Source organism: Balearica regulorum, chromosome 1 (genome assembly GCF_011004875.1).
Source record: "Balearica regulorum gibbericeps isolate bBalReg1 chromosome 1, bBalReg1.pri, whole genome shotgun sequence".
In the NCBI taxonomy this organism is placed as follows: domain Eukaryota; kingdom Metazoa; phylum Chordata; class Aves; order Gruiformes; family Gruidae; genus Balearica; species Balearica regulorum.
Genome location: NC_046184.1, coordinates 43998384 through 44026295, shown reverse-complemented (window position 1 = coordinate 44026295; position 27912 = coordinate 43998384). Strand labels below are relative to the sequence as shown.

General features: G+C 38.4%; 1 protein-coding gene across 7 annotated transcripts in view; it reads right to left on the bottom strand.

Annotated features, from left to right (window-relative positions):
• The window catches only part of SYT1 (synaptotagmin 1), a 358139-nt gene that overhangs the window by 62242 nt on the left and 267985 nt on the right, over window positions 1-27912 (bottom strand). For 5 of the 7 annotated variants that reach the window (XM_075747487.1, XM_075747476.1, XM_075747534.1 and 2 more), the window contains 3 exons: window positions 21222-21344; window positions 17804-17971; window positions 14470-14637 (listed from right to left, as the gene is read on the bottom strand). In XM_075747487.1, coding sequence (XP_075603602.1) covers window positions 14470-14637; window positions 17804-17971; window positions 21222-21344 — 459 coding nt within the window. The remainder of the gene's footprint in view (window positions 1-14469; window positions 14638-17803; window positions 17972-21221; window positions 21345-27912) is intronic. The other 2 variants (XM_075747516.1, XM_075747508.1) reach the window with 1 other exon arrangement.

Below are 27912 nucleotides of genomic sequence, written 5' to 3'. Positions count from 1 at the left end.
GTGCACAAAACAAAATTAATTTAACTGAATGGCACATTAATATTATTACTTTTGACAGCATGGAAAACTTATTAACTATAGCATGTCACAAGGCTAGTCTTCTAGTGAGTAGTCTAAGTACAACATTAAAAGGAAATGTAATACATTTGAAAGATTTTTTTGGCTTATCAGACACTGTGAGAAGTCAAATCATAAAGCTTTTCCATAATTATTAGAATATTGTATGTGCATTGCAGTCACTTTACATAAAGTCCTTGTCCTCCTGTGAAAAGGTACAGGCAGACACAGTACAATACCCTTGCTTGATTTGAAAACATCTCTTGTAGTAAGTATGGGCACCTTAATGCTTAGTGAATGTAGTTTCTACTACCAAGAGCGTCTTAGTTTCCAAAAGCAATTGAGTCCAAAGCTTTAGACTATGGATTGAAGTGACAGCATACATCTGAAAATATACAGGATCGGTAGACAGCAGAGAAATGTAATTAAGAATCAAATCAATTACAAATTTCATACCTGTAAGATGTACCACTGTATGTAGTACTTTATTAAAAACTTGGCATGAACAGCGTCCTTGCTACAATGCCCATACAGTATCGATTAAGGAAAGACAGAACAAACAGACTAAACAAACCAGTAGGTGGGAATGATTGGCATGATGGAACGAGCAATACTCTACGGCTGCTGGTAAACTCTGCTGAAATTCAACAGCCCCAGCAAAAGACTATCAGGTGAATTCAGTGCCTCCGTTACTGAAGCTATACAGTATATTTCTATTTGATCTGCAAGAACTACAAAGAGAAATTCAGTGGAATTTCTGGATTACCTTTGTAGCCAGCTATCTTCTTCCCTTTCCTCTGTAACAAACTACCAAGACAAAAAGACCTTGCACCTCGTACTAGTGCCAGCTACATTATAAATAAATGGCTCCTTTTGCAGTGACACTTACACGCCTGGTTCACTCCACTCCTGTGGATATATGTCCTCCTTTCTCTCATCTCTTGCTTGCTGCAACAGCAGTTCAGCTTTCATGTTCCTCCACAATATCCCCCAGCACTACCTCCAGCTCCCCTCCATGACCTCAATCGCAAACCCCACAAAATACAGCAGCCTCCTCCAAAATCTCCTAAATTGGCCATTAGGCAAGAGGCGGTACACGATGTGGTTATTTTAAAATTAGAAATTTGCTGGTTAGCTAGCAGCGGGCCAAACAGAACAAGCAAGGACCTGGCACGTACTCAAGGGTTTCTCTGAACAGGGCAAGAATCTGAGTATCCACTGGTTTCCATTAAATTTACAGGAGGCTTCTTACCGTGCTCCCCAGCTTCCAGGGCACCATGCAACACTGCTCTGGGCCTTTCTTTTCATAAGAAGACAACTCAGCCATAGGGGCAGGTCAGGAGCCTCACTGCACCGCAGCCACAGTGGTGACCTGGAAGGGGCTACAAGCTGAAAAGGAACCGGATTTGCTAATTTGCTACAAGCACAGGCAGGATTTGAAATCCTTTTCTGTATCATTGCTTTTCAGTTGGAAAATTTTCTTCCATTGTCCTCTTTTCTAATTTTTGTACTGGAGATTTTTCCAGAGCATACAAATTGCCTAAAAATATGAGATGGGGTAAAGGATATGCAGCTGGAAAAGAGGCAAGCTGAAAACCCTCAGAAAAGCTCAGAGCCACTCTTGTTCTAGTGCTTCCTAGTTTCAGGGAAGTCAGAAATATGTAAAATACTGTCTGAGATAATTTCAATATTTTTGTCTTTGGTTCCAGTTGAAATGAAGAAACTAATACATGCCTCCTTCTACAACATCTTGAATTATAAGTTTTAAATTCAGCTTGTTAAATATTTGTGCTCAGTTCAAGTATGAGTTCCTTCTAACTAGTGCTATGTATTCAAATGTATTGACTTACCCTTACCAGGCTCATATCCACTTCTTAGACTAAGCATTCAGAAATGTATTTTTATGAAACTACTGAAAGATATTCAAGTTTTTGGATAAATACATACTGGCAAAACCCTCTTTTATTACTACACTTCCCCTGGCTATTTCACTTTGAAAAACTCTCTTAACACATTCTTTAGGAAGACAAGACAGCTCATCAAAGGTCATCATAGCAATCAGTACCACACACTGAATTTCATTAATCTCTTCAGTAAAAAGAAAGAGGTCACTGCAGTCATCTATAAAAATCTAGGAAAGAAGACTGCACTTATCATGAGATCTCTGGCTCAATGATGTTCATTTTTAATAAATCTTACACCACAAGGGAAATTCCAGAGGACTGGAACGGTGCTAACGTTATGCCCATCTTACACAAAAAAAGGCCAAATGGGATGAAGGCGGTATCTATCAGTCATTTGCCTTTTATCAAACCCACATGAAAAAAAGGAAGAACTCATGAAAGAGTGCATTAATGATGGTTTAAAGGATATGCAATATAATGAATATGAAGTCACATGGTTTTATGGAAACTAGGTCTTTTCAACGATTCACTCTTTGATAAGATTGTAAATGTGGTTGATGAAGGAAACATGCAAAAAAATTCAAGGTCTATTGCTGTTTTTCTTGATGTGGAAGACATTTCTGCTGATAAAGTAAGCGAGTAATACAAAAAATATCATAATGGTAAATACTGCAACAGGTTGATCAGAGAGAAAGTGCAACTAGCTAGTGTAATGTTGTGCAAAACACTCAACAGTAGAAGTGAGTGGAAGCAGCTGGTGACTTTGCCTGTCTGGCAAGGATATAAAGTATATTGCACACAGTTATTTTGTACTTTTTTTTTTTTTTAAGATGCTTAAAACTACAAAGAAGGTAAAAAAGTCACAACTCTTATTGGAAAAATGGAGAAAAAGCCTGATGATGAAAAACATAAAAGATGAATTTCTGCAGCTTTTTGAAAAGAGGATTGGAAGTGACTTGATTACAGTGCATAAGTACTGTAGAGAAGAGGCAGCATCATGTATTAAATGGCTTGAATCTATTGAAGAAGGGCATAACAAGAATCAATGACTTGCAGCAGAATCCAGTAACATCCAAATAACAAATAAAGTACATATTTTAACAGAGAGATAGAGTAACTGCTGAAGTGACTAGGGATGTGTTATTTTCTCCACCTACTGATGTCTTAAAATCAGTAACTTGCTACCTCGTGGGGTTTGAAGACCCTCTAAGATTTTTCCAGCTGAGGTGCAAAGCTGCTTATAATGAATGCTGGTCGACTGTCAGCTGCATTCTCTTTGTAACCTCGGTCAGTAAGGTCTCATGCAGAATTTTCCAGTGGAATTTCCACAAAATTCTGAATAGATGATCTTAAAATGTGTGATGGGAGACTTGGTTTTGGTGAACTTGCACTAAAACATGCAGATAATGCTGAAAGTCAGGATGCTATGAGGAAATCTGAGCTTTTGGAGTTTGCAGGCTATGGCCATGCAGCTAGGACAAAGTGCCATGGGCTAAGAATCAGAGGGTTTCTAGCTCCTTGCTCCAAAACCAAGTAAGGTCTAACTTTCAACTTTGTAAGGGAGTTTCCTTGTGCCATCTTCCTCCCAGCTTGGCACAGTTGGAACACTACTATTTCCTGGATACTGCCTGTTTCCTAGATTGAGTTTGATTATAGGAGGTTCTTTAAAATGTTCCTTGAAGACCTAGGAGTCCTCTAGATTTAGGACAAACCACCTCACCTCATTTAGAAAAACACCCAATTTGATAGGAAACAGTAGTATTTCTAAACAAAAGAAAGTTTTTTTTCAAATGGGAGAATTTTTTTCAAAAAGAAAATTTTAACGTTAGCTAGTCTAGGCTCAACGTAAACCAAACAGATCAGATTTAAAGACCCGTCATCCTCAGCGAGTTGTAAGACCTCATATAGTGGTGCCTTCTGGCAATAAACCCAAGAAATCAATAAACAGGGGGGCTAAATAGTCTAAGGAGCACGTCCCAATGTTTATACACAAAATATTCACAGCTTTATATGCAGTGGTTGTGCTTGAGGGCTGATTAACAGCTAGTTTTCATGACAGGGAACATATGAACAGGAAAGTTTCAGAGCCTTAAATTCTTCCATAACGTGACCAGTGTTTGTGCTTGCAGGAACTTATGCCAACTCTAGATCTCTACAGCTGAAATCTAAGCAGGAAGCCAATATTCTCAAGTCATTCTGAAACATATGATTGCCGCAGCAAGTCTAGTACAGCTTAATTAAAATCTGTTCTCATTTACAATTCTCATATATCAGAAAATATAAATTTTGGGGTTTTTTAATGTTTTTAATCCTAAAAGTTGAAACTTTCAATACACTAAATGTGCATATTTTTCCTTTAGGCTGATGGATAAAAATAAAAGCATACAGTTCTCCATTAAGAAATCAACTAATAGTTTAGCATCACAAACAGAAATAATCATGTCTTTTAAGAGATTTTAAATGATTTAATGATTTAAAGGGTATGTCGAAAAGTATGATTCTATATCTAGAGAAACATCATCATTTGCTATATCAAATTGCAATGAGACAAATCGGTCCTCATCATTGTAAAAAAAAAAAAAAAGAGAAGCATGCACATATTTGGATGGCACATGAAGTTACAGGTGGGTTTTTTTGGAAGGCTTTGATGTATTGTCATATATGAGTTAATTTTAAAAGTGATAGAAAAAGAAAATGCAGGGATGAAAATCTACTACGACAAGAAAGAACTCATGGGTTAGAGAAATGTGCTGTCAAAGAACTGCAGCTCTTACTTTGTGTCACAGAATTGCAATAGTTGTACCTATTTTCTGTATAATAAGTACAAGCAAAAAATTAGAGTAATCAAAATTAATTCAAATGACCCACATCTCCTGGAAAAGTTACGTGCTCTAAAACATCACAGAAAATTAATGTTCAGCCTGACTGATTAATGGGAAAGTCTGAATGAGTAAAACCACTTTCTGCATAATCCACAGCTATCTAATTCTGGGCTGGGCATTAACAGAAAGGGGATGTCAGCTGCAGACCTCAGGGCACTCGCATGAAAATAAGCTGCTGCCAGTTTTGAAGCCTGAGCTCCACTCATCAGCAGAGATCCTCCTGTTAATTTTCACAATTATCAAAGAAGATATTGAAAAACAAAGGTAAAATAACCAGATTCCAGACAACCCAGTAGCTCTGAAGATTACCAGAAGCACTTAAAGTAGCACCTAAAATTGGTTAAGGATCTAATGGGAAGCTCAGGCTCTGTCTGCCCACTGCCATCCATACCACTGAGAAGCTGCAGTGCCATGTTCTATGCTGGTGGCATCAAGAGCAAGTTATAAACCCCACATAATGGTAATCATCTAGGGAATGACTTAGGTTAGGATTTTGTGGCAAGGTCTCTGTCTAAGAAGGAGAGATTTGAACTCAAGGTGAGCCACAAGTAGAAAAAGGCACTAGAGAAGGGTTCCCAAATTTAGTTGCCATTATCAGTCACAGTGGAAGTAGCAAAAACTCTTTGTTCTGTTCTGTTGTAGGTGAATGCATCCAGCCAATCAAGCAGCAATGACATAACACTTTGAACTCTCTTTCTCACTTCTGGTTTGGAAACTCCTGCGTTTGGCACTATTTCTAGAATTGTAATTGCAAACATAATTCTCAAGGAAAATGTCCTGGCCTCCATGTCACTGGATTCTGTTTCAGGTATTTCTCTTCATCTAGTGCTTGGCCAGCAAGAAGCACTTACAGAAAATACCTCGGTTCAAAAAGGAGATCGGAAATGAATTTCATCTGCACACTGATGATTGTAGCTCAAAGTGAGTTGTGTTCTGCTCAAAGGAGACAGCAGGAGTAGTAATTCTGTGCCAGTGACCATACTCAAGCCCTCCACAGAAAAAAAATGCTACTCTGGAAACTGTGCCAGTGGAAAGGACAGAACAACTACAGCACTGCAGTACTACTCCATCCATCTAGTGAGCGAGACAGTCAGGCAGTCATCTGAAACAAAAATTCCCATTAATGCAATTAAAGGCCACTCACAAAACAACTGAAGTCTGCACAAAAGGTTCCATCACAGAAGATGCATCATAAAAGAAAGATGTATTTCTGCTCCATACTCAGGTCTACATCTTATACACACATACACACAGAGTGAGAATATGCTGAGAAGTGAGGAGGTGGAGTGATTCACAGAAGTTTGATCTCTGCTCAACAGAGATACTAAAAAGCAACAGCAATTTTAGACTGTGGAGGCTAAAAGGTGCAGCTTAATTATTAGCTGACTCACTCAGGTGTATAGAATGATGGTAGAAGTTAAAAAAAAAGACAAAAAAACCCTAAAAGAATAAGAAACTGAGAGATCAGTCAGCATTTTATGGTTTTCTCCCTTTGTGTGGCCAGTGCTATGGAAGTCTGGAGAGAGAGAGAGAGAGAGAGAGAGGAGAAATGGTTTGATCTTTAGACAGTGGCATCGTTCTTGGAGTAAAATTCCTCTCCATTAGAATTCTAGATGACAGAGGTTAAAAAAATTTGAATTGTATAGCACCAACATTATAAATGTGCATGCTCAGATAAGGTACAGAAAAGCATTTACTTCTATCTTGTTAATCTCTTTAAATCTAATGTATGATGTAGAGTTACCTATGAACATCCAGGAATATTATTTGCTTTGATCTGTGTGATTGAAAGTGAAAGACTAGCCATAATCAGTGCTTCAAAAAGAACTGTGTGTATGTCGTAGACCTCAAGATCTTAAAAACTGGAAATGTCAGTTCTCCATTAACGTGCAAGGGAAGAATGCATACAATGCAGAAACAGAGATATTCTATGAAAAGGGTTTTTTCTGCAAGTTATTATTTCGTACAACAGCATTCTGCCCAGACTGAATTAGACGTGAACGAGAGAAAAAGGCTATGCTCTTCCAAAGGTTTTTAGAATCTAATTTAAATCATCATGTCCTGAGTGTTTCTCTAGTTATGATAACAATCACGGAGTAAGCTGCAGAAGGCCACGGAAAAAAAAGAGGAAAGAAGTAACGGGGTGATTGCTTTAAAACTACCCAGCTACATCACCTGTAACACCCCAATTACACATCAGCCAACGTAAGGAATTTCTTCAGCCTTTGGTGGAAGACTGAGTTTGATGACTCAATCGAACAGGTAACTGTAGGAACGAGTTATCACTGTCTGTCGTCTATTTAGCCTAGAAGTAAGACCTGGTAAAACATCCTAAATTTATGTACTCTGCCTCTGAAAAATATTAGCATAAAACCAATAAAAGCCTAATACTACCAAACTGAAAATACAGTATTATGTTCTAGATTCTAACTGTGACTTCTCTAAAATAAGGGCATTTCGTGCTAATTCCTATCACAGGTACAATGCAAAGTGCTTCAAATGCCATTTAAGCTCGTTGTTAAACTAAACCGAAACACAACAGGATCTGAAAAGAAGTTAAATGGTTACTATGGTAATCCCTGACATGGTCTAAATTGGTGTTTAAGAGGTGACAGAGGAAAAAAATGAAGAAAATGGCTAATACCTTTCTTTCTTGAACCACTATTCCTAAATCTTTGTCTTTAACCTTTTCAAAAATACAGCTTTCTGTGATGCTTCTGGAAACCAAGATCTTTTAGTTCTACGTGGAGTGGGCACAACAAAGCAAGGAGACCAGAGTGGCATACTACTCCTCAGTCTTTTAGAGAAAAAGCTGTGTCTCCATTGTGAGAGCTGCTCTTTCCTTGTGCTGTTAACATGCTGGTCTCCGTTCTGACGGTTCTTCTAGTGACATTTATGATGGAGTACTTTGATACAGCCATCTTACAGCTTCCCTTAGCTCCTGATCCTGGTTTGTAATAGCAATCAGATAATTATTTTTGTCACTGTCAGTTTGCCAAGGGAGGGGAGAAAGGGAAATAAGGCATTACTCTGGACTACAGCAAAGCTTCTGCCTAGAATCCCAGTGAGAAATGCAATTTCTGCCTCTGGATAATGCATTTACTGATGCTGGTAGTCAGAAAAATAGGTAACTACATAAAAGTCCGAGTGGAGAACAATGCAGGAAAATTTCATATATAGCATGTTCTGTGGTCCTTTCACTCCAATCAGCCAATTTGCAGATGCATTTGCAATCCCTCTCAGATTACAGAGCTTTATAACTGGGAATAGTCCATGACAATAGCTGAATTCCCTGGAATTCCTTCTGCAGCTTCCATCCAAAACATTTCTTCACAGGGTAGCTTTAGCACCTTCCACTTGGAATTTACTTCAACCCATGCAAATGACTGATAGATCTGCTATCTGAACGAATCACTGGCAGGCACATGGAGAATACTTCCAGCATCTCATATAAATTCTGCCTAAGCCTTTTTAAGAAGAACTCTAAGATGATTTTGATCCATCTCAGCATCTTTCTCAAAAGCCTATAAAAACACCATTCAGAACATTCCTTTCAAATGCCACCGTATGTTTAACATCCAAGTCCAGTGCTTTTGAACTTCTTGGCTGGTCTGGCCTCTATTAAGCATTTTAAAATATCCCATACTTGAGCAATAAAACCCCCCACAATAACATTAAGAGGCAGAGATGGGGAATTCTCCACTATTCCTTCCTTTGGCCTTGTAACTTTCTACAAGGTCTTTAGGAATATGTCTTGTTGAGAATCAACATTAATATAATTATTATTATTTTGTGATTGGATCATTAGATGCTTAGCACCAAGTGCAGGATCTACTTTGTCAGCACAGTTTAAGCTCAAGATGCCCTTCCACACTTGAAAGTCAAATGGTCCTAAGTATGTTTTTGACAAATAAGCAATACAAGTTTTTCTGATCTCAGAATGAATCTGTCGAGAAACAGAAGGGCGCCAGCAGAGCCTGAATTTAACACTATCACTGAACTTCTCCTTCTTGTCTACTGTGCTCTGTATTTGAATTTAATATCTGTAAAGCCAGACAGTCTGAGATGAATCAAGACAAGTTCCCTTTTGATTTCAAGTAAGCCAATTATGTTCTTTTTGTTATAACATAAGAATGGCTCTGACCTCCTAAGGTAGGTGTCTCTTCCAGAGAGGGAGTTAAGAAAGATAATATTCAACAAAGGTATAGAGTGGGATTGTCAGCAGTTTGAGTATGAAAGATGAGAAAAGAAATGCATAATTCTAATAGCCTGAAACAGTACTGTAACTGCTCTACTTGAGTCATATGGTTTTACCTTTAAAATCACAACATTTCAACATCTTCAATTTCAAGATGAAAAACAACTAATTAACTGCTGAAGAATTTCAAATCAGGCTTGCTTATTCTCACACTTAAGAACCTCTGTTTTGTTACCTGTCTCACTAACAGATTCAGTTCCTTTGCAGGACAGATGCTGTATTTACAATGATGTTGAACATGCATTCAACATTGTGCCTTTAGTGTATGTAACTCTGCCACGAAACCTGAAAATTAAAGCTCCCTTAGATTTAACATTTTAAAGTTTCAATTTGATGTAAGAAGTGAACTTGAGAAAACTTGAACACCATGCAGAAAACACAGTGATCCAGTATAATATGCAGCTAAACAAAGGAGACCTCACATTTTAAAATTTGTCTGACACTCTGACAGCATCTCCATAGGGATAATGATACTTTCTTTTGCAAAGCACTGTGCTATCTGCAAAGCTGTATAAGCACTAAGTGTTATTATTAGAGATGGGAAAGGCCTATTAGATCATGTGGCCATCTCTGATATAACAGAAAATGACAGTGATTTGCTGCTGTGATTTGACAGTGACATTAGTAAAAATGTCCTTTCCTCTTAACTCTCTGCAAGTTTCAGCGCTGAAGATTCAATAAGCTAGACGGAATACTAACTTTGTCAGTCTCCAACTTCTATGAAGCATACCAAGGTCCTAAATATACCCATTTCAGGCCCACTTTTCCATCTCCTTTCTTCAACTTTTATTTTTTGAAGAGGAAGGAAAGAACAACCCTCATGAATAGCGCAGGTCAAGCTTCACAGAATTAGTCTCCCACTCCCCGGCTGCAGACCACTTGCACCTCACCCCTCTGCAAGGCAGTACTGTAGCATCTCTCCTGCTTGGGATTGTGCATCATGTAGGAGAGAAGCTATTGTGCATCTTGCTGGTGTTTTCCAGCAGACTTCCAACTCAGAAGCCATGTACAAAATATACCCATCACAATTCACTGTGATAGGAGCATGCATCCATCAGGTAACCTATCCATGGTGGATGCCTGATCAGATAGATAGTGCAGATCTTATGTGATGGCAGTCTGCAGAACTCTTGGTGGTGGATACTGGCAGGTTGAAGATCCTTCTCCTCATGGAATAAGGCTCTGCTTCTTCACTGCTGTCAAGGGGAAGAATTGTTTCTGTTCTTCCTTATATTCCCTAAAATTTCTTGGAATGTTTGCTACAACTGGTTTTCAATTTAAGTGCCAATATAACAAAATGTCTGGAGGGAAATCAGTTGAAGTATTCAGAAGATGACTCTCAGTATGATTCACACTGCTGTGAGCAAAGAAGAGATCTGTCCGGCCTTCTGTACGGGAGTGATAACAGATATTGGATGCAGTGTGTACTCAGATAAAGTTAATGGCAGTGACATCTGGTAGATGACACAGAGGAGCAAACTCCTATGATCTGTTTTTTAACACTCTGTGCCCAAACCATTATATGTCAGGCTTGGTAAAAGTGAATAATCTTTCAGTATCTACCATTCTTCCCTCCCATGCTCTCAGTCACATGAGACTGAAGGACTACTAGATAAATCGCCTCCATATATTCACAAGGACAGCAGAGCTAAAAGCAGCCAGGGAAAACGGATTCAAGGTATGCAGCTCATTAGCAGTGGCCTCCCCAATATTTAGCAGTCATTGTACGAACTCATACATTCCCCAAACCCTCTCACAGTCATAACAAATGCTTGCATCAAGTCTTGTACCTTGAAAGTGCTTCACCAACGTAAATATATTAATAAGACCTCTCCCAGAAGAGAATGCAGTGTCAGAGAGATGCCATTCAAATGGCTGGGCTGTGAGAGGTAAAGCTTCAAATATTTCATTAAACCTTCATCCTCTGCCACCAATTTCAAGCCCATTTAGAAAAAAGGATGGAAAATACAGTGGAGCTTTATGAGCAAAAAGAAGAGTAACTGCTCATAAAATGATTTTGCCCTCTATGATTGCAGTGTTAATTAAATTGTATATTCAGTGATGTGCATCAACTGAATTCTACATAAAGTGAAATAAAAATAAGATTTTTATACTTAGTTTGACTGATGCTACCTAAATGGCTCTTTCAAAGTGACTGGCGACAATTGCCACTGATGTGCTTTGGTATATATCTTGTTTAGGGGTCATAATTAAAACATTAAGGATAGTGTGGCATCTGATCCTAATTGCAAACATATTTAGATCTCTAGTTAGTGCTAGGTTGTTAAGAACTGACAAGCTTACCTAGGTGCTGTAAGGGCAAAAAAGGAAATAAAATATGTCATTCCTCAAATATTGCAGACCATATACAGATGTGCTTTTCAAGGGCAAATTCATTATGCAATTATAACATGTAGAATAGTATACAGAAGATTTTTTGGTAGTAATAGAATTGTATTTGTCATACATTTTTGGATGAAATCCAGTTGCTTAGGTTTTAATTCATTTTTTATCATGTTTTCTTACAATTAGTAAGCCAGACCGCCATGTCACGTTCACCATCAGTACCAAGAAACAAGCATGTTCTGTTACCACACATCTGGCACAGGTAAATCACATTAACCTTTGTACAAGCAGTACTGTGCCAATTCTGAAGCCTGGGTACTGCTTGGTTGCAGCTGTATCTGCTGTGAATTCTGCAACGTCTGCTGTGTCAGCTGATAACAGGTTCATGGAGACAGGACCTCTAACTATTCCAGCAGAGGTTGGAATACTGAAGATGGTGAGGTATTTGGCAGTGGTCAAATACGGAAATGTGAATGACATTTCCTGGGAAACACAGCTCCCAAACCACTGACAGATGTGACTCCCTTGGTTCTCGGTAGAGATTTCCTTTCCAAATTGGGCTAAGCAATTCTTTGAATCAGGCACAACACATATATGACAGAAGCAGAGGTTCCATAACAGAGCAAAAATAAGTGAAGACCTTTTGGATTAAATATGCTTGACTGACCTACATCTTGAGTAACTGGTTTCTGTGGGGTCACTTTTTATTTGTACGGTAAGCTCAGAGGCTGTTGTGGGAAAGCTACAACTAATATATAGAAAACTAAGATTAACAAAGTCTCCAACTAATCTAAGCTATGATATTTTGCCATATTTACTGGATACTTTGCATGCTTATGAGCATAGAGATGTAAAAAAGGAACAGAAGACCGCCTGTATTATGAAAAAAATATTTAGGGAGTTGCTGCAAGCACAGTTTTTCAGGATGTTTTCATAGGATGATATTGCCTAGCTTCTTATAAATAAAAAAAGCCATGCATCAGTAGCAGCTTCAAAAAGGCCCTATCAAAAAAACCTTTACAAATTGACAATGTTTTTTCTGTATATATAGTACCTGACTTTCAAGAAAGGTGAGGGCAGAGGCTAGTTTCTCCTAGTTTCTCCTAGTTAGCACAACTCTCATGCAAATATATTTGCATAGAGAAATGACAAACATGTAAAAATACACATGTATCAGTTCACTTGGGCTCTGAAAGCACAAATAAGGTACAATCTAGGTTTCATCCCTACTGCAAACTATTCAAAGTTATTGTAATACTCTTCTAATATCCAAATACTTTAAGCATTATTTCTTTTAATTACCTTCTTTTATTTTAATAAAAAATTCTTTCCAAGTCAGAATACATTTTGGAAGTAGCTTACACTGTATTTCAAGCAACTTTAACATCATGTTGTATTAGCAGGATATGAACTTTATGAAGCAATCAAGGGACTGAGTCAGGTCTCACCGTGGACATGAGCTAGAAAACTCAAGAGGCAATGTTCTATGCCACAAGACAAGTGAAACCCCAGACTAATCTATGCCATGTTATCTGTCACCTACATATGGGGATATCCTTGTTCTAAAAGCTTAGAGTTATACTAAAAAGGTGAAGGTTCAATTCCTCTTTGTGTAGTATTTGGCTTTTTTTATACATTTTGCAACAGAAAAACATGAAAACCTTTGATATCACACACAACAGTGCAATAAAAGTCCAGTTTGATACTTAATAAAGATTGGAAGGAGTAATACACTCTGATTTCACATTTCTAGCTTTTCGGTATGCCGAGGCTTTAAAGGAACAGGGCCGTTGAACTGCAAACTTATTTTTTCTCTTTTTTTTTTTCATTTTCATCTTTAGCTCTAAGAGTGAAAGAAAAATGCCCCATATAGCAAGGGTACCAATGTTATATGCAATAAGAGAGCCCTGCAAATGCTGTCACTATGAAACAACGCCAGGTAGAATAGTCTCAATGTAGCAGTGGCTTTCAAATCAATAAGCCATACAAGAAAGCCATCCAAAAATACAGTCTTTACAAACACTCAAAAAGGTAAGACTGAAATCTACCATTTTTGAAAATCTGAGAAGACTGCTGAATTTTCCACAACTTCTAGTCTAAATCGAATATTCAGGTTTCTGTCTCTTGAATAAAGGGAAGATTTCATCCAGAGATTGTCCCTTTAATTACAGAAACTAAGGTTCGAATCCAAACCAGCTTATTAGCTAAATTAGACAACGAGGAACTCAGACTCAGAGTCCTTCTTCTCCCACCAGAGAACTGAAGCACACTGTGCACTCTGACTATTATGAGTGGGCAGATATTATCTAGCAATCAAAAGGAAAAATAATGTAAAATTGAGTACAAAATGGTCTTATAATATGCAAAAAGGTGGATGTGCCAGTATGAACAACCTCACAGGACACACAATTTAGTGATGTATTTCCAAAAAATGTCTCGTCTACATGTAGCACTATATCTACTAAATAATGAACCCACAGGATGTTGTCACAGAGAGGAAAATAAAAAAGGTGATTAATTTTGAGTGAGATGCCATTCCAAGGTCTTTGTCAAATGAAAATTCTAATCAATGGATATTATTGCATAGTGGCTCCATAAAACTGTAAGATATTTCAATGAAAACTAACCGTTATCTTCATGCACAATAAGATACCTTGAGATGGAAATATTGAGAATTATTAGGTCCACAAAGAAGCCTACGTGCACATCACTCGTATAATTCAAATGCAAATTCTAGGTACCCAAACTGCATCCATTCAAGAAAAAGTCAAACTCATGAAAACTTTCTTAATATGTTGCATAAAGTATCAAAAAGATTGAAAATAGGATTAGCAAAGGAGAATGTACCATTCAATGAGTATTGGAAAAGATGCTTATCAAAAATTTATCAGGCGAAGTAAGTCTGAGAAATGCTGATAACAGATGGGAGCTGTCTCGGCAAAAAAAATGTTGCTAGTTTGACTGTTTCTCTAGCTGAGTATAGAAGTGTCCGGGGGGAAAGAAAAAGTCTGATTTTTCTTACCTCTTCCTTCTCTGCACTTTGCAAGTCCCTCCACTCCTCAGTGACGTGACCAAAGTCCACCGTGTTCATCGCAACCTTATATTCCCCAATGATATCATGTTTGGAGAAACGATCAAAGTCATAAACAGCCATGACTAAAGTTTTTCCACCCAGCTCAGAGTATGGCACCTGCAAAGAAGAGAAAATGACAAACTCCATATCTGAGACAATAAAGATCAGTCCACTACAATGCAAATCTATTTCTTTGGTTTATCAGCTGTCATCTCAGGTAAATTGAACTGCAGAGAAAATTATGAGGTGCATTTGTTTCAGAGTCACCAGATGCAGTATTTTTTGAGACCAGGCTCTGGCACTCGACAGAACAATGTGGCAGCTCACTCATCACTCCTTGGGTTTTTCTCATTCTACTTCAAATCATTTTGTGGGTGATGAAACTGAAACAGAGAGCCCAATTATTTGCACTGAAGACACATGAACTTTTCACACAATGGTGTCTTTTCCTCAATAAATCAACTGTCATCACTCAGAAATAGGTAGCTCCCAGACTGATGAAAAAAACAGAACTGGCTTACTGTATCTGACACAAAGTAATTAGACACTAAATAGTTCTCTTACAGTACCATTACCTATTACTTACCAAGACATATTTTTCATTATTACACCTTTCACACTGTAGACACTAAGGTGCTTTCTAAGTCACACAGTACAGCTAGAAATTGTGATGGCAGAAGGCCAAGTTCTGACTAATTCTCCAGCTGTTGTGATGTGTTTCGGACAGATGCTGTGGGTTAAGATGCTTATGAGTCACATTTTTAATATTCAGATGAAGATGTGCAGTTCAGGTAAGCTATGCTTGAGTGGCTATCTGGAGAGGTCTGATTTAGGAATTGTTTGGACTTATATTGAACACTTGGTCAATTTGAATATATTCTGCAAGTATAAATGGTTTCCATGGGCTTCAGTGAACATTTCTCTATTAATTGTCTATATAAAAAGAAAAACGAAAGCGTGGCATTATCATTGACTTTAACTGCTGTACGTTCTGATTTGTTTAAACCCTAGGACTCCTCTTGTCTTTTGTTACTGTTTGGCTTCAACTTGCTTTTTAAAATACTTACTAATAACATGAGTACTTTTCCTTTTTCATAACATGTTATACAATGTTTAAAAGCAGCTTTTCAAGTTGAGAGCTTCCATTCCTGAGTACAATAGCTTCAGTGGGTACAGGGTCGTGCATTGTAGTAAATACTATAGCAAAATTGATTCTGTAAATTATTTGTAGCTTCTAAAAAGCTATAGAAGGAAAATGTATGTGGAAGGCAAAATTCTAAATAATTTCACTTTTTATTTTTATGCAGCCTCAAAAACAGAAGAGAAATGTTCTAAAGTTTCTTTCTCAACAACCAAGGATGTCCTCAGCTCTTGTGAAGGATTGCTCCCTCTCCTTGCTTTCTGCTCTGCTCAGAGATACTCAGCCTCTTAATGCAGGTGACACCTCAGTAGCAGGACACACATAGGAGTGTTTTTCTGGCACAGACATGAACTCTTTCTCCACTTTGGGCCTGGGAAGGAACACCTCCCTCTGCCAGACTGGTGTAGTCCAGCTAGGATTTCTCAGTTTCCTTTTGGCAGCACAGTACGGGGTTACAATTCAGACAGCTGGATGAACACCTGCTCCCTGGAATGGCACCACGGATGGCTGGGAAACAGAAATGAAAAGGGGACTAATATAGGGAACCACCCAAAGACGAGAAAGAATGAGGTCCCGGGCTCAGGACGCAATACAGCAGAATCATAACCCATCTCGTTCCCATTAGCCCTTCCTCGGGAGGGAGGCAGGCAGCTCACACTGTGCCCTGGGAGAAGGCAACAAAATGGGCCTGGGCTGCCAGGTGGGCAGCTCTGCCCAAGAGAGGGACGGGAAGGATGCCAACAGAAGCTGTGCACCACCTGAAGTGAGTCACAGAAGTAAGGTTCTGCCCAAGTAAATGAGAAATTATCAGTAGTTCCCGAGGAACTATTACAGTTAATATGTAAATTCCCAAGGAATTATTACAGTTGCAGCACTAGTTAAATGGGCACTTGCCTTTTGCACTGTAGCCCCCAGAACAATGATAGTACTTGGTATGCCTCGTTGGTTTTCTCTTGAGTACAGACCACAGTATCCAGGGGATTGTCAGCACCACACTGGGATGCACCTAAACACTCTGTCAGGTCTTGCGTGGAAAGCAAACTTTCTTCTGAGGCATAAAATTTGAATATTAAAGATGTGACTTAAAACAAGTGGACATTATAGCCCAGGAGTGGATGATCTGATTTATAATTTGTGCCTTCATTTTAGATGACAGCATTATTGGTTCTTTCTTTTCTTTTGTGTGCTGCATAGGAATCTGTAATTTATAACTCTGTTTTCTTTTAAACAGTCTCTTAGGAAAGCTCAAGAAAAAAATAACTCCCCACAAAAGATTATTTTTATGAACATCTTCAAGCGAAAAAATAAGCTTATATATGCAGTAGTAGTTCTGGCCTCCAGGGATATCTTTCTCATTGAATGATTACATAGCCTGAGTCTTTCACTGTTCCTGTTTTCAATCTGGAGCTGTCATTATAAGATTGGGCATAGAGAGAAAGGCCTAAAGTAACAGCAGACGAATGTATATTAGGAGAAGCCCTATGAAACATGCTATATAGTATTCCTCTATTGTATTTAACTGGAGTTTAGGTTTTTAGAAAAACACTATTGATAGATATTATTGGAATGACTTAAATATTGCAATGTAAGCCTTAGTTACATTCATTTAATTCATATCTTATTAAATCTGAGACATGATTTCTTTTCATATGCAAAGTAGCATGGCAAAGAATTGCTATGACAAAGTCTAGCAAGATTAATCTGCCATATTGTCCTTCATCCATTTACCTTCCTTCAGTTTTAATTTATTTTTGCGGGGAAAAGAAATGGTATACTGAAATTCATAAATCAGACTACAAAGATATTTAAAGAAAATGCTGGTCTTGGGAAATTTACCAGACATTTGTCAAACTGGCACTGTTTTCTGACTTTCTTGTAAGTTTTATCCAGCCATAAAATATGGATCAGATTGTCATACATCAGAATAACTGAAATGCCTAAAATCAAACTATGCCTTTTACACCTACTGAGGTCTGACCTTGTGTTAGATCATTTTCATCATAAAATTGAATATCACAGGTTTCCATATCACAAAAAATCACTATGATGCAGTTACCAATTAACTAAGATGTCTAACTTTGTAGCCAAGCACGAGATACATAGTGGTTAAATAAAAATTTTCAATAATTATTGAAAAAATACCTTGAATGTAAATTGCTCATTGAAAACAGGGTTAAGGGTCTTTCTGTGGACTTTTGTCTCATATTTCTTCTTCTTATCAGGCAGCAGGAAAACTTTCACGTAGGGATCAGATGTACCACCCATATCTAATGCAGGCAGCTCAGCTGCTTGAATAATCCCAACCAGAAGCTGAAAAGAGAGAAAAACAGCAGAATGAAATTTCAAATAGATATTTATAAAAAAACTGAAACAGAGAAATACATATGCAGACTCTATTTCTGGTCTATGAAAAACTATTCTCCTTCCCCTCTTCAAGGAAGGCAAATGAAGCAACACTATAGACTTTAGAAAATCAATTATGGCAGATGCAGACTGTACAAAGGCTGTTTTTAAGCAGAAAAGAGGTTTTCAAAGGGCAGCTGATTACAGCTAAATACAGACTTCATCTTTTTAAAGACTGCAATCAGATAACTTTCAATTGCTCTCTCCTCTTGTGCATTATTTTTCTATGCTGGGCACCATGAATAGAAATCACATTATTAAACAATCAAGAATGTCTAATTTTGACTACAAAATTTGTATTCTAAATCCCCAACATGTAACCTTCCCCCCAAGCAAACACAAAAAGGTGATATATCAAATGAAAATCCTCAGGCAGAGCTTTATTGAAAACAAATGGTTCTTGCAGTCTTCCTTATATTTAACTTGTCTTACTATGTATACAAATGGGTTTAGATAGTAAACTAAGGACAGCATTTTCAAAAAATACCCCATAAAAACTAACCTTTGGTAACTAATTCCTAATAACGATCCATAATCTCATTGTAAAACAGAAAAAGTAGTTTCTTAAATCTCTTATACACTTTTAAAAATAAGACTGAAGCATATTAGAAACTTGTAAATGCCCAGGCCATTTTTCAAATGTTATAAATGAAGGCTTATGCTATGTTATGTTATGTCATGTTATGTTATATGTTATCTAGACATCCTAGCCTGTATTAGGCCTCATCAGCATAATGGAGTTGAGAGAAAGAAAATAATTTTAATCTTGTTTCATAGACACAGAACTAAGGTAAACGTTCAAGTGACTCTTCAAGGTCAATCTGGAGACAAGATATTAAGAACTGGGAATGAAATCTGAGAATATTTTCTTCTAAATCAGTGCTTCAGTCACAATATATTTGCTTCTCTCAGGGATGAACTGTTTAAAATTGGAAACAGAAGCTCTAACAACTGGAATAGAGAACAATACAGTCAATCTAGGAAAGAACTTTCTGGCTTCTGAGACATTCCCTAAAGTTGAACTAATTTTTACCAGTTTTAAATTCACAGTATGGTCTGCATGCCCTCCCACCTATAGGAGACTTAAGCTCCATGAAACATTTTCCTTTAGCTGTAAGAAACACTTCTCCTTTTCTGTCTCATTCTTATTCTAGATGCATAACAGTTCATAAATACACGGATAGGCTCAGGGCCTACATCAAGTCTTTCACATCAAAGAGTGAAAAACAAGTCTATGACTTTTAGTTAACAGAGTGGAAAAGCAATTCAATTCCCTTTTAAAATTTCTGTCTCTAAAACTGAGGCATTGTGCTCTGGAGAGTACATTGGGCATCTTGTCTCCATTCTTAACCCTGTGCCATATACTAGCCAGATTTTTGGTCTGCAGTTTCGTGCCAGCATGCTATACTAACCTCGCTGAATCCTTCTACTCTTTTGTATCATCTATGCTCTGACAAATTCCAAGCTGCAACATAGTTTAGAGCAGCAAAATAAAACAGGAATTCATAACTCAAATAATTTATTATCTCAGTTAAAAACTACATACTTTTACAAATTTGTTGCTCTCCCATCCTATTTCCCTTTGTAATATATAGTTTACAAAATCAACATTTCCTTTAACAAAATTGACACAGAAAGTTTGTTTTCGTATTCTAAGGAAACTGAAAACCATTCGTCAGAACACATTTGCAGCTTTTCCTTTCCCCCTCTTTACATCTTCTGCTTCTGAAGGGTCTAACACTTCATACTGATTTCATACTGATTTCAAGGGGGATCAGTGTGACTCATCGGATGGCCAGGGTATTTGCTCTGGGAGTCGAGGAAAAGCTCCTTTAACCACAGGTTCTTGAAAGGCTTCAAAATTCTTTTTGGCTCTTGTATTGAAAAATAAGCACCGGTAGTCAGAAGACAGTTGAAAAGACAGTGAAATACTATGTATTATTCCAGGTCATAGCTGTGTGTAAATAACCTGCTGCCGACACAGAAATTTTTCTTAATTTCTCTTATTTTCTTTGTCTTGCAACAAATAAGTGTACTGCTTTCTGTGAACAGCATCACATAAAGAATCTGAATGTGGAAATAAATCACAAGTACATGTGAAAGTCTGTTCAGATGAAGAATAGGAATTAACAAGGATTTAAGTTCGGTAGTTATTTCTTTCCCTAAATAGAGAAGAATGATGTGTTTCTGACTGAAGTTGTCAAAAAATGAAATGCAGGATTTGTAATCTCAAGTTCACTGAACGACGTGCAGCAGAAGTGAAGAAGCTAGATGTGTTGGTGTACTTCAGTCCGAAGTTAAACACAGTGCATTTTAATGGGAGGCTGTGAATTGGTAGAATTGACATAAGTGATCCCAACAACACAGCAAGAGGCTGGGGTGGGGAGGAATTAAATATGAGTTTGAAGATGTGGCCAGACCTGTTAAGTAGGTCAATTCTAGATCTACATCACATTATGGTGCCTATTCCTACTGAAAACTTGGGTAAGTACGCCAAAGTTTGGCCTTACCAGCTTCAGAGTAGGGTACTGAAGGATATCAGTCCTTGACTAGAGAGATTCTCCTTGTCCAACCTCCCTGGGTTTTTTTGGGACAGACCTTTTTTTTTTTTACTTTTGTTCCAAACTAGAATTTTCTTGGCTAGTAGTTGTACTTTCACGGAGAGCAATAGAAACTGATGCAGCTAGTTGGCAAAGCGCACACTTGATGAAGTGAGAGAAAGCTACTTCTGGCAATCTTATCAACTCGTTAAAAGACCCACAATGAATCAACTTACGTTTATATCCCTCTCTTTCTCCTCTTATCTTTTGTTTGCTTACATTTTAAATACCTGAAGGCTGAACCCATCTTTTACTGTCTACATGCAGACTCCATAATATAATGTGGGTTGACATTGATTGGTGATGCCTTAATATAAGTTATTAATAAGCATTAGATAAAACTGCATCTTCAATTTTGATTAAAGGTGTAATATAAACTTCAGGTACATTGAATACCAGTTTAGTAGTGCCTCTGCCATGAGTCTTCAGTCTTGCTTTCTCTCTTTATGCCGTGCAAGCAGTAAGGATTTTGGAAATATCTACTGTAACTAAATCTATTATTTCATTGTCCCCTTGCACATACAGAAATTAAATGTTACAGGTTGGCTGTTTCAAACCTGATTGTTCTGGAAGTCATAGTCCAAAGAATATTGGATTTTCCCTAATTTCTCCACTTCTTTGGGTTCCTCTTTCTCTTCCCCATCAGTCAGCCCAGTCTCAGCATCATCATCCTTAAGAGCCTAGAAAGAAGGAATGTAATATTCATAAATAAGGCAAACTCTTAAGTATCAGTTTAAAATAGACACTGTTCTCAAATCTATTTTAAAGCCATTAAAAGCAAGCATGACAGCAGAAGTCCAAATACGCAGTTTACATATATATTTGTACAATTTGGGTTGCTCAAGAAGATGTTATAAATCAGCAAGCAAGCAATGGAAGTAGGAAGAAAGCTTCTTGGACTATTACAAGCAATAATTGTTATAAAACCTGAAAGTAGAAACAAAATATCAACTCCATATCAAAAAATTCTTCTGGGCTCACACTGGCTCTCAAAGAGGCACAAGGAGGCAAACATGCTATTAAATAAGCAAAGTCATCCATTCATTCAACTTAAGAATATCTTGGCAAGTCAAACTTGGTTGTGCATGCTGTGAATTGTTGGCAATTGGCAACATGTTTCTGTAGGATTACTATGATAAAGAGCATGTGCTGTGGATGAGTTCTTCCTACAATCATATGCCAAACATTTTTCATGTTTATTTAGAATGAATATGGAAGCAAAGTTTCCACCATGCCATTAGCAAATGCATGTTTCTCTTTTTCCCTCCCTCCCGAGACCAATTTCCTTTTTATTCATTCTCACTGTAAAGCTTGGCTGAACCAAATTGATTGAAACTTGATTTTAGCTTGCTTAGAAAGAAACATGAAAATAAAGAAATACAGAACCGCTTACAGCTTTGTCTGTTGTATAAAACCTGCTATTTGTAAAGGGCACAGCATTTATCTTAGATTTTATACATAATTAAAAAACTAAATGATGTAATCACTTTTTTGCTGTACCAGAAAGCGGAAGTATTTGCACAGTGGAAAAGGGAATTCATACAAATATTAAACCATATGAACCGTAACTAACTATATAGATCCTATTTCAGCAGATTCTTACCTGAGTAAGAACTGAAAAATGGGCAAAAGTGATGAGACAAATAGTGAAAAATTGTGGGGAATGTGAAAATAAAGTTGAGAGTGTGAAAACAAGGAATCAATAACAAGCATTCATTCAGAATTGTTATTTGCATGTTATGGTAAACAGTATGCTTATCTAAAAGAGCCCTATCTGGATGAAAGTTCCTTCTATATGGAGCTTCTGCTTGCAGAAACAGACTACTAAGTTCAAAAGCAAGATTTGTTATGTTCTTTCTTTCATTCACAATGTGAGGTGGTCTGAAGAAACCTACAGCATATTTAAACAACAGGTTGCAGCTGGAGCTCTCCATCCAAAGAGACTGCAAGGCTGGAAAGTAGCTATACCCACAGCTGGTGGCGGTTGGTGAAAGAATGAATGTGAAAGCATTAACATTCTCACTTAGCCATGAAGGCAGTGGGGGCCATGCAACAGTTGCGTGGGTGTGGTAAGAGGAAAGATTGATCTCTGAGGTAGAAAATGTTATTTTTCAGAAGCCAGATCTAAATTCAAAAGGTCAGATTCAAAACTGTAGAGTATTAAGCAATTATTTCTCTACCTTTGGAAATAAGCTAGAAATTCAGCTGCCATAGCTCAACCGAAATCAATGCAACAACATTGATTTATGCAAGCTGAGGAGCCGGGTTAAGAGTTAAATACCTGAATTTTAGTGAATGACGGACTCTACTAGAACCATAAATTACAGACTACCTGGATGAGATCAGTGGGAAACGTAGGTAGTGGATGAGAATCACCTGTGATTTTGGAAGAGTAATACTTTTTGAACTAAACAATTTCTGTTTGGAAAGGCTGAACTGCCTGAAATGAAAATTATTTTGAGACATTTTAGTCGCCGAGCTGCTAGTGAGATCCCTGGCTGTAGCACAACATTTTTCTTAGTACAACAAGCAGCATGACACTTCAAAACTGACAGGCTCTATGGCAGGAGCCCCTGCAGGACCATACGTGGGACTTTCAGGATATGGGATGATGTGATTATGCCAAACACTTTGCTTTTGTTGGTAATAAAAATAAGCTTGAGGTTTTGTGATCAAGACAAAAAAAGAGATGTGACTCAATCCAACCAAAGCAACCACATTTATCTGAGCCTGGAGACAACAGGAAGCAATAACTCAGAGTGGGATGTTAACTCCACTGCTCTGAATCATCTCAGTATTGCCCTAGCAGAGGACTCCCTGACAGAAGAGTGATAAACAGCTCCAGTATATCACCGCTTCTGGGATAAGTACTGGCCTTTCTGCTGCTCCATCTACTTTTGACCTCTATTTTGTTTGAGAGGAACTATCCTACAGCCATTCCTCAGGGATAAAAGGCAGAATGCAAAAAGAACCTTTTATGTTAATTTCCATGTGTAAAGAGTTTGTGACTATTGCATCAAAGCAATAGTTACGTATCCATACGCTCTCTAGAAAAATTATATACTCTTCTGCATAGCTGATGAATGCAGGAGATGCCAGAGCTGTGGGTAACTCAATGTGAAAAAGCTCTTACTATGACTATGGAAAATATAATGGGAAGCTAATGTCCTTCTCGCAAGGGAGTTTTGAAGTGCAGGCAGAAAACACTGTGTGGCTGGGAAACTCTTCTCCACAGGTTATGAGAGGCCTATTGGAAGGTGAAAGCTATTTCCCAGGACAGATGGAAAACATTGCACACTATTCACATCAGCTGAGGAGCGGTAAGATTCTTCTTGACCTTGACTCAAAAACACTGAAGCATTGAGATACACTAAGAATGAGATGGTGTTCGGGTTTGGCCAAGGTCATGGTGTGGGGGGAGGGAAGAAATGACAAATTATTATCTCTACAGCAGTCTGTACATAATAGTTTTCACCATCAAGAGAGGTATTTGCTTTCAAACTAGACACCAATGCTTCAAGAAGAAGCTGAGTCAAAGGAAGCACAGAAGTTTCTCATGTTTGACGCAGCTGCTGAGTTCCAAAGAGGAAGAAGAATTAGATTGCTTCAAAGTACTTGAAACACCCCGTAGGGATTTTCATTTTGTATTGAGATTCTCTGAAAGATCAATATTTAATGTAATAGTACCGCAACCCTCAATTTATAGCACACTATATCATAGTATATTGGATCTTACTGTTGTATTGCTACAATCAATTAAAATAAGCAGCTATATTTTATTGGTTTTAGGAACAATAAAATATTTTTAATTATAAGCCAGCTTTTTCCTCAAGCCTCTTAAACTGACACAACTGTGATCAGAAAGCCTGGATTTAGACACAGAGGAATATAAGCCTTTCCTTTCCTAATATTTCTTTTAATTCCATGACGTTTTAAAAGCCTTTTCCATGAAATATGCAGCATAAAAATGCATTATTGCATTGTGCTGGGGACCAGATTTATTTTTTCTAATTTGGAATTACTATGAAGTTCACTCAATTGGTTTCTTCATTTCTGCATAACATATGCAGAAACACACAACAATGAAATCTCCATATCCTCTTACACATGTATAAATGTCTGAAAAACGTAGGCTTATATGTAAGCAGGGGTAGGAATACACAAAAAAAAGGTGTTAATCCAATGCAACCATTACAAGGTGATACATCCACATCTAATGAAATCAGCAAGTGGGAAAAGTTATGTTGTGCCAGGGACCTTAACAGAGCTACACAATATACAATATACGTCTTAGACCTGGAAGACAAAATGAATTTTTGAGCAACCTCTCATTTGGTCCATATTTGAATGAGCTCTCTAACTAGTTGCAACCAAGGGTGCAGACATAAATCTACATGCGGCATTAGGATTTTCTTTTCTGTGCCATGTTTAGTTAATTGTTTTCAAGCTCATCGACTCTGTAGTGGTTCCTACAACAAACAGGGCTAAATTACAGCAATCTGGGATCCCCAGTTCAATCTGCTGGTTGTTTCTTTACTTCCGTAACATAATTAAGAGTGGTTTTACACTCTCCTCTTTTCTTCTGGGTTGTTAAAGAAACTGCTTCGTTTTCAATTTTTTTGTAGTTGCATCTTTTGCATTAAAAAAGGAAAGAAAAACCAAAACTGCTTGTAATTGCAGTTCACCACACCTTGCAGTGGGTTTTTACATTTCCTGGGCTTCCTCTGGCTCCTATTCGCCCTGCCGACAAAAGCCTCTCTGCAGTGACGCTGCCTCCTGATACTGTGAACAGCCGTCGCTTCCAGCTCAGTTCCACCAAAAGCCCGGCACTCTGTCCCTGGGTTTACCCCACTACTATCCCCCCTAACCCACAAGAGGGATTCTGGGGATTAAAACAGCTTTATGTACACTTTCACTTAATCCCTCACAAAACTACGTGTAGAAGTCGAGGGGGTCTGCAAGGGATGTAGCACAGTTGGTCTGCTGGTTGCCTCCAGATTCCACGTGTGCAGAAGCTCCAGGAAAGCAAACTGACACAAGACTCGGGATACAAAGCTGCTGGGGCAGCATGCGTACTTCCTTGCCTCCTGTACCACGAGGCAGAGGCAAGAATGATGGCTGAGTCATCCGGGAGGATGCAAAGACCTACGAAGGTGTATTTTGCACTTTGATTCCAGTCTCAGTTTCCTTCACATCTCATTGTTAATGCCTAGTTCATGTCACAAGCTATTTAAGACTGCAAGCAAAGTGTCTTTCACTGTCGTATGTAAAGAAACACTTTCATTAACAGAGTTTTTAGGGTTCATTCCATTCATGGGGTGGCATATGGCCTCATTTTTAAGGAAACAAGTTACCAGTAAGCAAGAAGGAGAGACGTTAAGAAGGAAAACATAACGCTGACTGCAGCCTCTAAGTTTATTTGCTGCACAGTGCATGCTGCCGTTCTGAGTTCCAGCTCCGCCTGCTCCATCAATCAGTCCCTTTGTTCACATGGTGAAGGGGATATTTTTTTAACGTGTGAATGATGCCCAGTCCTCAGGCTTGTGCAATGCCTACTGAGCTGAATGGAAGAAAACAATATTATTTTGTAGCGAGAATGTTCTGTGCCATGTCCAACAACAAATTTATCAGAAAGGCAATTTTTCCTCCACACCTAGGAATGGCTGCATTCCCACTAATGGTGGTGCACCTCTTATCAATTTCTTTCACATTCAAGAACACCGTAATTCTGACCTGCACAATTTTTAACCCAGGGGAAAAGAAAAGCCTTTAAAAATTCCTGGCTGATTCCCTATCACAAAGCAGAAAAGCCTGCAATTGTACCACATTCTCTATCGCAGTCCCTCAGAAGGAAAAGCAACATTTCATTCTTTCAGCATCTGCTTTCTCTCCATGAATTAAAGAGAAGGTTGCGCATGGGTTTCCAGTGGCTGAGCCAGGCTTTCGTCATTGTGAAATTTACTTTGCCATTACTGCTGTAAGAGCGTTGGCCTCACACACCAGTAGTGGGCCACACCGATGCACAGAATGAGCAAGACCCTGCTGTGCCCAGCATATGATGCCGTGACATTACTGCCTTGCTTGTTATCCAGGTTTTAAATGGCCTGTTGGCTTATTCAAAAGACTTGCTTTCTTTAGGAGCTCTATGACACGAGGTCATCATGTTCAGCTTAAGAGCTCACTGAATTGTTTGGGTACTGGTACAACAGAAGAATACAGCAAATGCTGGAGATATTCAATGTAAAACATGAATACATATATTCGAGTTGGAGCTGTTAAGCCCCAAATCAATCTGTTTTTCTTGTAGCCAGTGTTTATTTGCTGAAAAAAGATGCAACCAATCTCAGCCTAGGGGCCTATTTTGGAAGTTCACCCTGCGGGTCAGGCTCTGCTTTGAATGTAGGGCCCACACACATTGTCGTGGTTTAACTCGGAAGGCACCTAAAACAACCGCACAGCTGTTTGCTCACTGCCCCCCCGCCCCCCAGTGGGGTGGGGGAGAGAAGAAGAAAAGAAAAGAAAAAGGTAAAACTTGTGGGTTGAGAGAAAGACAATTTAATAGGACAGAAAAGGAAGGAGAAGAATAAGAAGAATAAGAAGATGATGATGATGATAATAATAATAGTAATAATAATAATAATTAATAATAGAATGTACAAAACAAGTGATGCATAGCAGAATTCCTCACCACCCAGAGACAACGGCCAGCTAGTTCCTGAGCGTCCTGTTATATATTGAGCATGAGTCATATAGTATGGAATATCCCTTTGGCCAGTTTGGGTCACCTGACCTGGCTGTGCCCCCTCCCAACTTCTCAGACACCCCTCACCTTCTTGTTGGCAGACCAGCACGAGAAGCTGAGAAGTCCTTGACTGCTTGGCAACAACTAAAACATCAGTGTGTTATCAACATTATTCTCAACGTAAATCCAAAACACAGCTGCTAGGAAGAAAATTAACTGTATTCCAGCCGAAACCAGGACACACATGAACAAAAAGAAGCAAGCGCTCTTGCAAGTACACTAGTGGGCTCTGCCCCCACTTCCCATATGGCAGTGCTTGGTTGTGCTAAGAAGCAGGCTGTGAGTAGGAGGCAGCTTCAGGCTGCTTGGCCAGTGCGTGCTGCTCAATCAATTGTTCTTCATCCTCCCCAAATGAATGGCAGTGGGCCAGATGGAAGCACGCTTTGGGACAGAGCTGGCTCGTCGACATGGGAGGACCACGCTGAGTACTACATTTATTTCTATTT